Source organism: Arctopsyche grandis, chromosome 12, assembly GCF_051622035.1.
Source record: "Arctopsyche grandis isolate Sample6627 chromosome 12, ASM5162203v2, whole genome shotgun sequence".
NCBI lineage: Eukaryota > Metazoa > Arthropoda > Insecta > Trichoptera > Hydropsychidae > Arctopsyche > Arctopsyche grandis.
In genome coordinates, this window is record NC_135366.1 from 11,674,709 (window position 1) to 11,687,974 (window position 13,266).

Below are 13,266 nucleotides of genomic sequence, written 5' to 3' on the forward strand. Positions count from 1 at the left end.
GTACTTGTATAGGAAAATTACGCACTATCAATATCATATAGCAGCTCTGCGATGCAATTTTTACAGTGAAATGTTTAATTATTTTTGACAAGGAGTTCATACTATCATTTATAATTTAAATGGAGTGTAAAGCGTAGCTCTGTATACATAGATGAGTCACACGCGTCATTGATAAATTAGCATTTTTTATGGTATGTACATATGTACAATACAATGTAATGACATTTGAGATAAGGAAAGTATTTTTAGAAATTGTACGTTCAAAAATACGTAAACCTATACGCATGAAACGAAAAAATATCGAATTAAAAAGTCTAAAATAAAAATATAGCGAAATTTCATGTGAAGTAGACGCATTAAGAATATGTAGGTATAATCACACAAATCTTTCAAGAATTTTATGTGTATTCCATATATTTTTCATTGATTCTTTTGAAAAGTTTCAAGCTAATCGAATAAATCATATTCCTTCTGCATATATTTTGCAAGATTTTTATCTTAATCGATTTGATTTTTACTTTTTTTTTTTTACATAATTACATATGTACTAATATTATCGATTCATCTAAAAAAATATTTTAAAAATTTCAAATCAAATAATGCTTCTCCTATTAAGTATTTACATATGTACTTGATGTGTGAGTTTATTATTTTTTTTTAAAGAAAATGTATCTAGAGAGAAGGATATGCATTTGCACAGGTGCAACGGGCAACGAGTGCGCGTAAGGACATTTATTTCGGGCCATTAAACGCTATCACGGCCATTATTCCCCATTTCCCGAGGGGTAACGACTCTAAAGGAAGGGCCCTCGCTTTTTTTGGTCATTAGAATGTGTGTCACGGACTGACATTAAGCCAACCTTTTCGCCACCGAAGGAAACGCTACTCCTCAAACAAAAAAGGAGAAAATAGTTAAAGAAACCGGAACCCTTAGAGTATTTTTCACGCGCGTTTTTCCACGTAGTCCAGTGGGTAGTTTAATCTCTTCCTTGTCAACATGTCGGGATTTGTAATGTCGGACGGGGAGAATTTCCCGGGTGAGCTTCTATTATTTCCTTTATTTTTAACGGGACATTAACTCTGTCTGTTTAGTGATATCGTAGCGAAGGGGCTTTTCAATGCCTTTTTTAGGTATTTCACTCCTTTTCTAGGACGATTTTTCTAAATTTGAAAACGAAAAATTACTTCCAAGCCTAAAATAACATACTAAACTCAAATTAATAATCACTTGTGTTTATTTATAGATATAAAACACTTTATAATACGTATTGCAAGCATAAAAACTACGAAACAACATAAATTTTAGAAAATATATAAATTCAACAAAAATTTGCTTATAAATTCGTCATGTAGCCCATAGTGTTTTGACTGGATGAATGAATCGAAGAGTATCGCTGTTTAAAATTCTTGTCTGTTGCAACCCAAATCTAAAAGAAAATTAATTATATTTTGAATATAGCATTTTTAAATTTAGGAATAATTTAATTCAGTTTATAAAAATTATAGTCACCGCAATCAGATAAGTCAAAGTGTCTTCCCTGACATTTAGCCTTCCAACCTTCCCAAGCACTGAAACCACTTGCATTTTTTATCTTTAATGCGCATTTTACTGAAGCTGATATATCATCCTGCAGAAATTCTAAAAAAATTATTGAATTGAAACAAATCATCAATTTTTTTACATACCTCTTCTTGCTTCGCCTTTAGATTATTATTATTTTAACGTAATAATACCCACCTCCACAATTTATATTGCATATATTTTTACTGCCTGAATAATGCCCTTTGCACCAATACTTGTCGTTGATTTGGAACAAACCCCAATCGTACGAACCGTCTGTGTTCATCGGTCCAACCACATTCGTTTCATAAGAACTTTCAGAATAAATGAGACAAACCCCTGTAGGTAAATTTTAAATTAAAATATTTATAAAAATCAAAAGCAATGCCAATGTGGAAAATTTACTCACAATCTGAGAGTTCGTTTTTGGGAAAACCTTGCCTCAAAAGTTCCCTGGCCATCTCGCACTTCGAAAATCTTCTCGCCGAAGCATTTCCGAAAATTATTATTAAAACTACACACAGGGTAATCGGTTTCATTGTAATGATATTTTTAAAAGCGACTAACAAGAGCGCTTGAACGAAAATGACTGAATCATTGAAGTGAGTCGTCACTAAGTGGGGCTCAGCTCTACTACATACAAACATATGTATATGGGTCATACATATATACGTATGTAGGTTTAATCAACAATCGGTTCGCGAATTTTTCCTTATAATACACATAGTTTATATAGGGATATTTACATTAAAACTGAGATAAAAACGGCAAAACCTCAAGAGAAAAAAAATCATTTATATTTAAATACATATTCAAAAACAACGTCGCAATGAAACTATTACCCAGCATTAGTGTGTATGTATGTAGATATTAGCATATCCTTAAATAACACAAGCAGTTATACAAACTCTGATAACGCCCAATATTGATATTGTACATATAAACCAGTCAACGATAAAATTAATACTAATAATATTAAAATTAATATGTTATTAATATGTAAAATATATGTAAATTAATATAAAAATAATTATGTCGAAAATTCACAACGCTTTATACTTTGTTTTATAAATGAATGTATTTTTTAAATTCACAGTATATTAAAACACATTATGAGTACAATTATACACATTACTTTTATGAAATATCGTCAAGAATACATACTTATGTTCAATTAAATTATTAATATACTGATTGAATAATGAGAATAAAATCACTTTTTCTTAAGGTTTCTGTAGCATCGTGCTGAAAAAAAATTAAATACGCCGTCTTTAAATCGTGGAGTAAATAAATATTTATATATAGAAAATTTAGTGTAAATTATAATCACTAGTATCGGATAAATTGAAGTTGCCTGCTTGACAGTTGTCCCTCCAAGATTTAAAAACACTGAAACCCAATGTATTTTTTAATTTTAAAGCGCATTCTACCGATATCGATATGTCACCAAACACTAAGCCTGAAATAAATTTAGTAACGAGTCATCAATTGCATCAATTTACAGAACGTAGGTACTATTTTTACGCAATACTCACGTTCACAGGGTATGTCGCACAAGTTTAAGCCACCATAAAAATATCCGGCACATCCATATCTATCGCTGATTTGAAATAGACCCCAGTCAAAAGAATCGTCAATATTCCTCGATCCAACAAAATCCGTTTGGTAATCACTCCCAGCTTCAATTAGGCAAACCCCTGTGCGTACATAGATTGATGATTAAAATAGCTTTGAAAAATTCAAAGGAGTAACAAAGTGTCGACTTACAATCGCTAAGTTCGTGTTCCGGAAAACCTCGATTTCTTAACTCCCTAGTCATTAGGAATTTGGAAAATCTTATCGCCGAAACATTTTCGATGATGCAAATTAAAACTATGCACAATATAAGTCGCTTCATGATGATGTCGTGACAGCGACAATGGAGCACTTTGACAACAATGACTCGAAATCGAAACAGTGACCTGTATCTAGCGATTGAATAGTAAACACATTCATCAACCATCGGCTTGAGAAATTTCTTGGTGCTATTAATTAATTTAATATTCCATGCTCAGATCGTATATTTCTATAATAACATTGCAAGTTGAAATAAAATAGTATTGGCCGACACTAGCATGGCAATTCATTTGTTAGACACTACATACATATGTACATATATTGTGTGACTAAATTTGATGAAATTCATACTATATTGATGTAACGTTTTAAAATGGTTTACGAATTCTGACCGCACGTCGAACAAACCACACCTGAATAAACAAATACATTATCTTATCTTTTAAATTTTCCTGGAAATCTTTCTTGATTATTTTTAAAATTGTCTTTGAAGCGCATGACGCATTCAAATTTAAATATCGCACTAAACTATTATTACATTATTCAGTGGTGTCATGGATATAATGTAACGACGCAAGTTTCTTAGCATCGTGTGGGTTGGGAATTAGATTAGGAAACGACAGAGCCACAAAAGAAGCTGCTCTCCCCTCAGGATTGTAAAACGTTTCGGCTACACGTAACGGCGACATAAAAAAGCTGGAAAGTGAAAAATAATCCCTTTATGCCGCACGGGAACGGGGATGATGCCGATTTTCCTCAGCCTCCCACCTTCCCCTCTTGACACTTTTTCCCATTTTTCTCACACCAAACCCGAGGGTCGAGGGGTGGACGATTCGACCGGAATTTACAATCCACTTAAATTCAATTCGCGTTTCCTTCGGGATCCCTTTACAAGGATGCCGGATATTTAAAGGAAAGCCATGTACGTGCTACACGTTCCGCTACATTCTAACATCGCGATTTAGATGCGGCGAAGAAAATAAACTATACCTAGATATGTAAGTAAAAAGCAGTTTCTATTTATAGTTTGTTTTGTAGAATTTTTATAAATAAACAGTGTTGAATTGAATTACTTTCATCTTTGACTGATCGGAAATAAATTAGGCAAAACTGATTCGCATCTTCAATTTATGATCAAATACGTACGTATTTTCAATACTCGTTGATTTCTGAATTTATGGCAATTTTTCGTGGAATTTTCGTCAAATATTTTCATTCTTTCTTTTGCTCAAGTTACTAATTTAGAAGTGTAATTTACATTTCAAAATTGATTACTTCAGCAAAACCATACTTTCCAGGACAAAACGGGACGCTCCGCAAAAAAAATTGCCCACCATATATAAAAAAAATTATTACACGTCAAATAACCATTAATATTGTCAAAGCATTATATATTTTTTCAAAATTTACGATTCTTACATAATGTACGGGGAAAATTAATATACATATGTAGGTAATATTTGATGTTCATTCGCCGCGGGCAGTTTTTTTTGGAAAACGTATAAAATTAACAAATAAAATAACAATTTTTAATTGAAAAAATAATATGCAACTGAAAATTTTGATCTCTTTTCAATTCTTCTTTTGCAGAATTTTTTACCAGAACGTACATTTTTAATGAAGGAAATGAAACAAGATAAAAAATTAAATTTAATACAATATTGTATTTTACAGTTATTTACAAATAATTTTGATTAAAATTAGCGATTTTTTTTTCAGAAACATGTAAAATGTTACAAAATATTTAAGCATTACCTTAAAATGAATATATTTTATGTAAATGTATATTTATATAATAATATTTGAAACAAATTGATTTGGACAAAAAAACAAGGACAAAACAGGAAAAATCAAAAAATTTTACGAAAACAACGGGATGAATGTAGAGCACGTAAAAAACGGAATGTATGGCGTCCCTAATTTTAACTACATGCTTCTCTATTTAAATTCTTAATGATATGCTACGAAAATTGTCTTATATGTATTGACACGTAATTGTTTGTATTTGTCAATTGATTACTTTTATTTATATAAAATACTTATTCATTATTTATTTAATTGATTTAGAGTATCCAAAAGCCACCGTTTGTGATATCTTTAATTCTGAGTTTGAGTTTGATTTTAAAATACGAAGTGATTTATTTTATTAAAATATGGTATTTGTATGGTACTTTTTGAAGAGCCCTCGTAATATTCGCCTGTGGCTGGGTAGGCCAGGCCGTGCTTTGAATGGCTGCTCGTCAGCTTCCGCTAAGTTTGTTAGACGCGCAGGAATTTTCCGAAAGATTTCATTAAGAAGACGGTATAGGGACAGCTTTAGAAAATTATCCCCTTGTTTTAGAAAACTTAGAAAGTTTCGACCGCACCGATGCGAGAGCGGAGCTAACCACCGCTCCTTTGAAGAGTGTTGAGGGAAACGTTACGCAGAAGGGGGCGGCAGGGCCTTAAGTAATGTGGAAAACACATAAAGGAATCCGTTAATAAGGAAAACTGAACTCAAACGAAACTTTTTTCATTCGTTTCGAACGTCCGCAAATGAAATACCAATCGCCACCTCTCAAAGTCAAATTGTTCTATTACATACATACATGTACATACATATGTATGTATGTACGCATGTTCGTATACAAGTATTATAATATACTAATGGCCTGTGTGCACATAATTGTGCACTCGCTAAAATATCTCAATTTGGATCAACAGAATTAATAATTTATTAATAATTTTAAATTCAATTATTTATTTTGAAAAAAACAAATCGTTTTTGTTGGCCGATCATGTGAACGAAGTGGTATGCCGCGTCTCTTTCCACGATTTACGGTTCCAAGGGGAGAAAGAGAGACGGAGCATGGTGTTAACAGAGAGTACTTCGTACACACGCACGCACGCATTAGACAATTATTACTTATTTATTTATTTATTTAACATATTAGCCACAGTGACATTACAGAGATCTCCAACGCGTCGCTGTGGCCGGTCATTCAGTAATAATAACATGATAACAGTAATAACAACTTATAATAATAACAATATTAACACAACATCATTAAAATCATAAAATCATAAAAAAAAAGAAAAAACATAGATAAAGTAATAACAATCATTAATATTTACATATATACGATGTATATATATATATATATGTACATTAGTAACAATTTCAATTGATTATATGCAACCGTTCATTGTCCGGAACTAGATGAATCTATTCATTTCTGTTCCGAGGAACTCTCATCCACACATATTCCTTACTTTTCCACCCACGACTTTCGTTACACCCTATTTTTACATACCTCTTTTATACTTCACTTACGATTACAATTCAGGAAAAAATTTGCCTCTTATCAGATCGTTTTCATACTCATTTTGGTCATCAATATAAGTAAATGGATCCTTCGCCATTACGATGGTGCAAAAGTATCGTGTAAGACGCGTTTGATATCTGCCCGGTGAGGTAGCTACATTTATTTTTTTACAAACAGGTAATGCAGCATTTTTTTTATTACATAAGTAACTGAATTACGAGACACTGAAAACCTGAATTTAACAAGATAACTATGAATTTTTACTTTGTAAATAAATTTTATCGTACATAAATCATACTCAAATAGTGGTAACATAATAGGTAGGAAGGTTTTTCGCCAATTTAATCAGGAACCGTTTCAACAATGAAATCAGAAAAATTCAAATCAGAGTCACAAATAATTCTGACCAGCAAATCTGACCACTACAGAAATACTTCCTAGTAAATTATTTTCAATCAATGCAACCTTGGGCTAAAGCCTCAATGGTTAGAATTAAAGCAACCGCTGAGCTATTATTAAAATAAAAGTAAAAAAATAAAAAAAATTATATAAAAAAACTCTGGGATAGGGAACGATCGACCCGGAGCACAAATATCCAAGTCTGACCAGCAGCATTACAAATATACTCAGAATAAATTCTTTTCAATCGAGGTCAACGCCTCTCGGTGCCAGGCAAAAGCCCAAACACCGAGCCATGCTGTTGGCTATTTCAATCTTTTCATTAACTCTGTATCTTTTCAATAAGCTGTATCACCATGCTTCATAGTGACACACATACATACATAGTCATATTTCTAACGTTCAAGTTTCGTATACTTACATTATTATTCATTGATCAAAATCTTTCTTCTTCAGACACAGTAGTATTTTTCGATTTAAAAACTGCGTTAATACATCTTATTTCATACATCACTTTTTTCCTCTATCGTATATCCGGATTTTGATGACTATCACACCAAAATTTTCACTATGTTAGAGTTTTCTTACAGTAGATTTATGTACAGATATTATACATATATGTATGTATGAATGTATGTATATATATATATATATATATATATATACATGTTATTTGTGTATCGTCCTGTGTGTATACATACATATGTATGTTTGTGTTGTGCGTGCGAGCTTCGTCTCCGCTCCACGGGTCTGGAAAAGACGATAAATTCACGGATGATTTCCCGGAGGCGGCGGCAGGAAACGGAAATGACGTCGTCTTGGTTTGCGGGTCACGTCGCCAACGGGAAAACGCGTCGGGATACAACACAACAACGCCGTTATAAATACGCCGAAAATTCGAGGGACTTTTCTTTCGGATTTTAATTAAAAATGTACCCCCGAGTTGCGCTAATGGCGCCGAGCGACATAAATTGCGGTCAGTAACGAGGTCATCCCTCAGCGTTACGACCTGGAAATTGTTGCGTCCTCTCCCAATGGACGGAAGAGTATTTGCCGGAAAGACAGGTGACAAATGGTAATGACTTCGTCATGGTGAACTCTCTCACTTTATCTCTATCCACGAGGGGGGCCCCGGCCGGCCGCGGCCCGCATTCCAGCACCGCTGCCTCCTGACGGACATCGGTCCCTCTGCAAATGAGATAGTCGAAGAACTCTTAACCCGTTCCCTGGCGCTTGACCAAAGACTACCACGATCGATCAACGAATTCAATCGCATTTTCTCGATTTTCATTCTTCAATTCTTGCCATATTTCAAAATTCATGATTCTGATATCACAATAGCTTCTATTCAATCTAATATGTTTATTTTTTAACAACGACACAGCCAGCTGTAGGAGCTCGGTGGTTGCGTTTATGTTTAGCACCGAGAGGTTGCCGGATTCGATCCCGTGCCAATCTTTAATACTACTGGATATTTGGGACTCCAAGTCTATCGCTTCTTATCAGAGTTTGCCAATTTATCTGATTTCATTGTTGAAACGGTTCCTCCATCAAATTGGCGAAAATCATCCTACCCGCTATGTTACAAATATCTGAATTTGATTTATGTAGAATATGTAACAATTTATATACAAGTCTAAATCCATAAATGTCTATATGGATTAATTAGTCCTTACTTCCGTGTTCTTCAGCCTCTCGAAATACAGCGATTTACGTTATAAAAATGATGCAATGTTTGTAATTAATGCTGCAATGTGTCTAGGATGACGCATTGGGGTCTACTCGTTAGGCATTCTTGGTAGATATCTATGTAAAACGAAATAAAATAAAATATTTACATGCCATAGTTTCTGATTTCCCGGACTTTTACAATCCCCTGTAATCCCGACACGTATGTTGTTTTTTTTTTTTTATTTATTTATTTATCTGCAAAATATTAAATAAAGTAAACGTAAAAAGTAAATCAACTGTATATATATGTGTGTGTATATATATATATATATATATATATATATATATATATATATATATATATATATATATATATACATATGTAGGTAAATATTTATTAAAAAATTCAATAAAACATCTCATCAGAAAACATCGGCCGTTGAGGTGTTAAAACAAAGGTTTGCAAAGTTACATTAGTCCGGTCCAATGGATTGATGTCCGTCCAGATGTAATTAAAAGTACGAAGCGATCTGTCTTTGCAGGAGCTTTTAATTTATTTCGAACACATGACACTATTGTGCTTTATTTGCCTTCCTTTATAAATGTAAATTCGAATTACATGCATTATAATATATTTTAATCAAATATTTCATCATTTATTCTCAATTAAACAAACAACGAATTATCTTTAAATGGAAATGATAACGATAAAAATAAATACAAAAAAAACATCACACCTACATAAATGCCCTTTGGTCCAGACCAAATTATCCGAGCACTGTTGTCGTTCACACATTACTTACCTACTTGCCACTGGGGCGTCTGAGGTAGGGGCAATTAATAAGAGTACGTTCATCGTAGATCAGATGGTGTACACACACACACACACACACACACACATTCATCCCTCAGGGTGGTGTTTCAGGATTTGTGGGGTCTTAGAAGGTTGTCGAGAAGGGAAGACAAAGTGCTAACAACTCACACTGTCCACGGTACGATTTATACCTAAGCAATAAAGACACGCGAATAACGAAATGTCATTCGTATGAGTACGTATTCCATATAATTTTCACAAGAAATTATTTTTACTCGTTATAGATATATATCCGAACGGAGGGGGTAATAATTTACCCACACTTCCGGTGGAAAACTTCCCGTTCGGTCGTTCTGCGGCACAAAGGGTGCACGCCCCTTATTCCCGTGAGGTTGCTAAGGTGATTCGGGACAAAACTCATTACCATTCGTCAAGTTGACCAAATGAAACGAGTGACCATTTAGTTTGCGCGTTTGTTACAGCAGGGGCCTTTTTTCGTGTGCCCAATCTTCAAATTCTATTCCTACAATACATATCGCATACATATGTAATATGTATATATGTAAATACCAGCTATATAATCATAACTACATAACATAGTATACAAAAGTTGACTGACATTGGCCAAATCGTACATTGTATAAAGACTGCACGTAAAGTCTGCACATAAGACTGCAATTGAACTTGCATAAATATTCGTAAGGAATGCTTTTGTTATCTATAATAATATGTTACACCGTCTATAAGAATTGTTGTTTATGTTTTCGTTGATAGGACTTATTTTACAATGCGTAAAATAAGTCTATAAATAAGTAATTACAATGCTTTCGGTAATAAATGCCGTGTTCTTGAGAGCAAAGTCCTGCCCAAGCTATTAAGTAGTTCCCGTACTGAAAACGTACTATGTATGTAAGTAAAGGCGTGGTGAGGACATTTCAAAGACCGCTCGTTGTTCGATAAAGTATTTAAACATTATTTATTTTAACTGAAATAAATCTTATTTTATGCAGAGTGTGCATATTTATTGTGAAATATTATTATGTAAACATATTTCACAACAAATATGCATGTTATACAGTATTAGTGTTGCGCCCGTTGATATTTCATCGGGTGGTTTTGGAAAGGAATTGATACAAGAACCGCACCCGAAGCTATTGCCGCTAGCAGTTTCAAAATGCACAGCCTTTCACTCACTCATTTTTACTAGCCTCTTCTATACTTCACTTCGCAATCGATTCAGTATATTTTTAATACGACACTATTAAAATTATTGAAAAATTTAAATCGCTTTATTGTACCCATATTTACATATGTATCTATACAATTATATATTATATATCTAATATACCAGGGCTGTGAAGTCGGATCAAGATTTACCGACTCCGACTCATACTCCAACTCCATATTCCGACTCCAACTTGGACGATATTATTAAGATAGATTTTTCTTGCTAACGTATAATATTATTAGTAGTAAAAATAATAGCGATTTGCAAAATATAAAAAATTAAAGGAATTAAAAAATCACTGAAAATTTACGTGAAACCCAATTTATTGAATTATTGGTAATGAAATAGGTATAAATAAAAAGTAAGTATATTCAAAGTACATACATATACATATAAGTATTAGAGTTTCCAATCCGACTACACGAGTACTCGATACTCGGATATATGTATTCGGCCTGTTATAGGCTACTCGATAACCGGATATTTCAGCAAAATACTTGGAACATACGCAGTAATCATATAATGCGTTAAAAATTTTTACCGGATGATTCTAATTCTTCTGAAGAATCAATAATTATAATTGAAAAATATGTCAACAAATAATAAAATTAATTTAATTTTACGGCGTTTTTATTCTTTTTGTATATACATATATGTACATTATTATTTTTTGTATATATACATATAAATTTAATTGAAGGATGATTTTATTTTACGATAGTTTTAATATTTTTTTAATACTTGAAAATTTAAAATTGAAAATTAGTCAAATATATCTGGATAATCTGTTCTTTTCAATTTTTACTACTAAATACTCGGATAGTTGATGAATTCGAGTATTGGGAAACTCTAATGTGTATGAATTTCATACACAAACAAAGCAATTTAAAAAAAAATGATACCAAAGACCTAGGAAACATCGGTTTTGACCAGAAAATATCAAAATATGTGCAATTCAATGATTTTATTTATAAAGTAATTAAAATTCATAATTTTGCAAAAGAAATGATTAAATTTCAATTTATTAGTAAACTACTTTAGTAAATTAGAGACTCTAGTTGACACATACTGTAATACTATTAATTAAAAATAATAATAAAAAGGAGTCGGAATCGGTCGATTTTTTACGACTCCGAATCCACAGCCCTGTACAATAGCTTCATATTTGAAATGTTACATTCACGATTCATATACATAGAGATTCTTAAAAAAATATGGACAAAAAGTTTCGATTCATTCAAACGTTATTTTTGTTTGTTATAAAATAAAAATAATAGATTCATTTTTAGTGAACTTTTTTTTGAAAGTCTTTAGATGAGAATATTACCATCACGCACGCCATTCGCTTCTGCACGAATGGACCAAAAGACTTGAGCACTAATAGTGGTGCAGCAGAGTGGTGTGGAGGGCCATTATTCGGCATAGGGACATCGGTCACTCCCTGGCACAGGTTATTTAGTGCCCTCGAAACCCACACAACACACCCAGGACGATAATTGAGAAAAACTTTTGCAAGCTCCCACCCAGCAACAACAACGACTCAATCCCATTTGCACACACTCTTCGGTATATATTGTGAATTTTCCAGAACTGCCTCCGCCTCGGTACATTGTACATACATACGTTGGTTTTATTGTATCATGTCCGGCAGTAAAGTTATTGATCGAAACGATTCGAGATACCGACTGATTTTCGGCAGTATTGCCGCCATTATCGCGGATAGTATAACGCTCTCCGGCCCAACTTATTCGGAGATTTTATTTTCTGTGCGGTGTTTCAGTCCACTTTCAGCAATCTGTTAGCTGAAACACGGCCACTGGGATTGACCGGTTACGCGAAGGCGAATAAATCAGCCAACTTTACCGATCGGATCTACCGCAACGGGACGTACCACACACATACACTCTCAATGTCCCTACTAAAAATATAGAGAAATACTGAATAGTACTTAGATAGTGTTGAATTATTTATTTTCGATATATTATAAATATCGTCTATTCTTAAACTGAATTCTGTTAAATAATCTAAAATATGATACAAGCTTTTTAACTATTCGATAAAAAGCATTGTACTCGTGTTAAGTATTGCTAAATTGATACTAGAAAAATTAATGAGTACTTATTTTACACCCTCCAAATCTTATAATATTAAACGAGCTAATCTAATATTAATCTAATAATAATTTGCATAGACAATAATGTTACTGGATCTTTGTCATCACCTAATTCTGACCTAAAAATCACAATGAAATGAGAATCGACCTTGCTAAAACTCATTTGGGGGCTAAATTGCCTTCGAAGCTGGTGAAATACCGAAATCACGTAACCGCAGAATTGCACCCGACTCGCGCGCATGCAAGTAGGACTCTTTGTGAGCAAGATGCACAATGAAAGCAAAGTCCACTTAAGCAAATGTATTTGACATGTCGATATTAAAAGTCTTGTCGGTATTA

General features: G+C 33.1%; 2 protein-coding genes across 2 annotated transcripts; both read right to left on the reverse strand.

The window, feature by feature from the left end:
- Nucleotides 1-531: 531 nt before the first annotated feature.
- On the reverse strand, nt 532-2,416 carry LOC143919534 (lysozyme-like). Its single transcript, XM_077441890.1, has 4 exons — nt 1,971-2,416; nt 1,739-1,900; nt 1,511-1,639; nt 532-1,427 (listed from the first exon to the last, which is right to left on the reverse strand). The coding sequence occupies exons 1-4, from the start codon at nt 2,221-2,223 to the stop codon at nt 1,399-1,401; spliced, it is 573 nt and encodes a 190-aa protein (XP_077298016.1). The 5' UTR covers nt 2,224-2,416; the 3' UTR covers nt 532-1,398.
- A 212-nt stretch (nt 2,417-2,628) lies between these two features.
- On the reverse strand, nt 2,629-3,510 carry LOC143920263 (lysozyme-like). The gene is made up of 4 exons (XM_077443065.1): nt 3,329-3,510; nt 3,097-3,258; nt 2,892-3,020; nt 2,629-2,806 (listed from the first exon to the last, which is right to left on the reverse strand). The coding sequence occupies exons 1-4, from the start codon at nt 3,456-3,458 to the stop codon at nt 2,775-2,777; spliced, it is 453 nt and encodes a 150-aa protein (XP_077299191.1). The 5' UTR covers nt 3,459-3,510; the 3' UTR covers nt 2,629-2,774.
- Nucleotides 3,511-13,266: the final 9,756 nt, after the last annotated feature.

Excerpts from the sequence above, each read along its gene's own strand:
- LOC143919534 (XM_077441890.1), bottom strand. The coding sequence starts at position 2,223 with ATGACCCATATACATATGTTTGTATGTAGTAGAGCTGAGCCCCACTTA. Across the intron at positions 1,901-1,970 it reads CAAAAACGAACTCTCAGATT|GGGTTTGTCTCATTTATTCT; the intron begins GTGAGTAAATTT and ends ATTTACCTACAG. Across the intron at positions 1,640-1,738 it reads ATGCAATATAAATTGTGGAG|AATTTCTGCAGGATGATATA; the intron begins GTGGGTATTATT and ends TAATTTTTTTAG.
- LOC143920263 (XM_077443065.1), bottom strand. The coding sequence starts at position 3,458 with ATGAAGCGACTTATATTGTGCATAGTTTTAATTTGCATCATCGAAAAT. Across the intron at positions 3,259-3,328 it reads GGAACACGAACTTAGCGATT|GGGTTTGCCTAATTGAAGCT; the intron begins GTAAGTCGACAC and ends ATGTACGCACAG. Across the intron at positions 2,807-2,891 it reads CTTCAATTTATCCGATACTA|CACGATGCTACAGAAACCTT; the intron begins GTGATTATAATT and ends ATTTTTTTTCAG.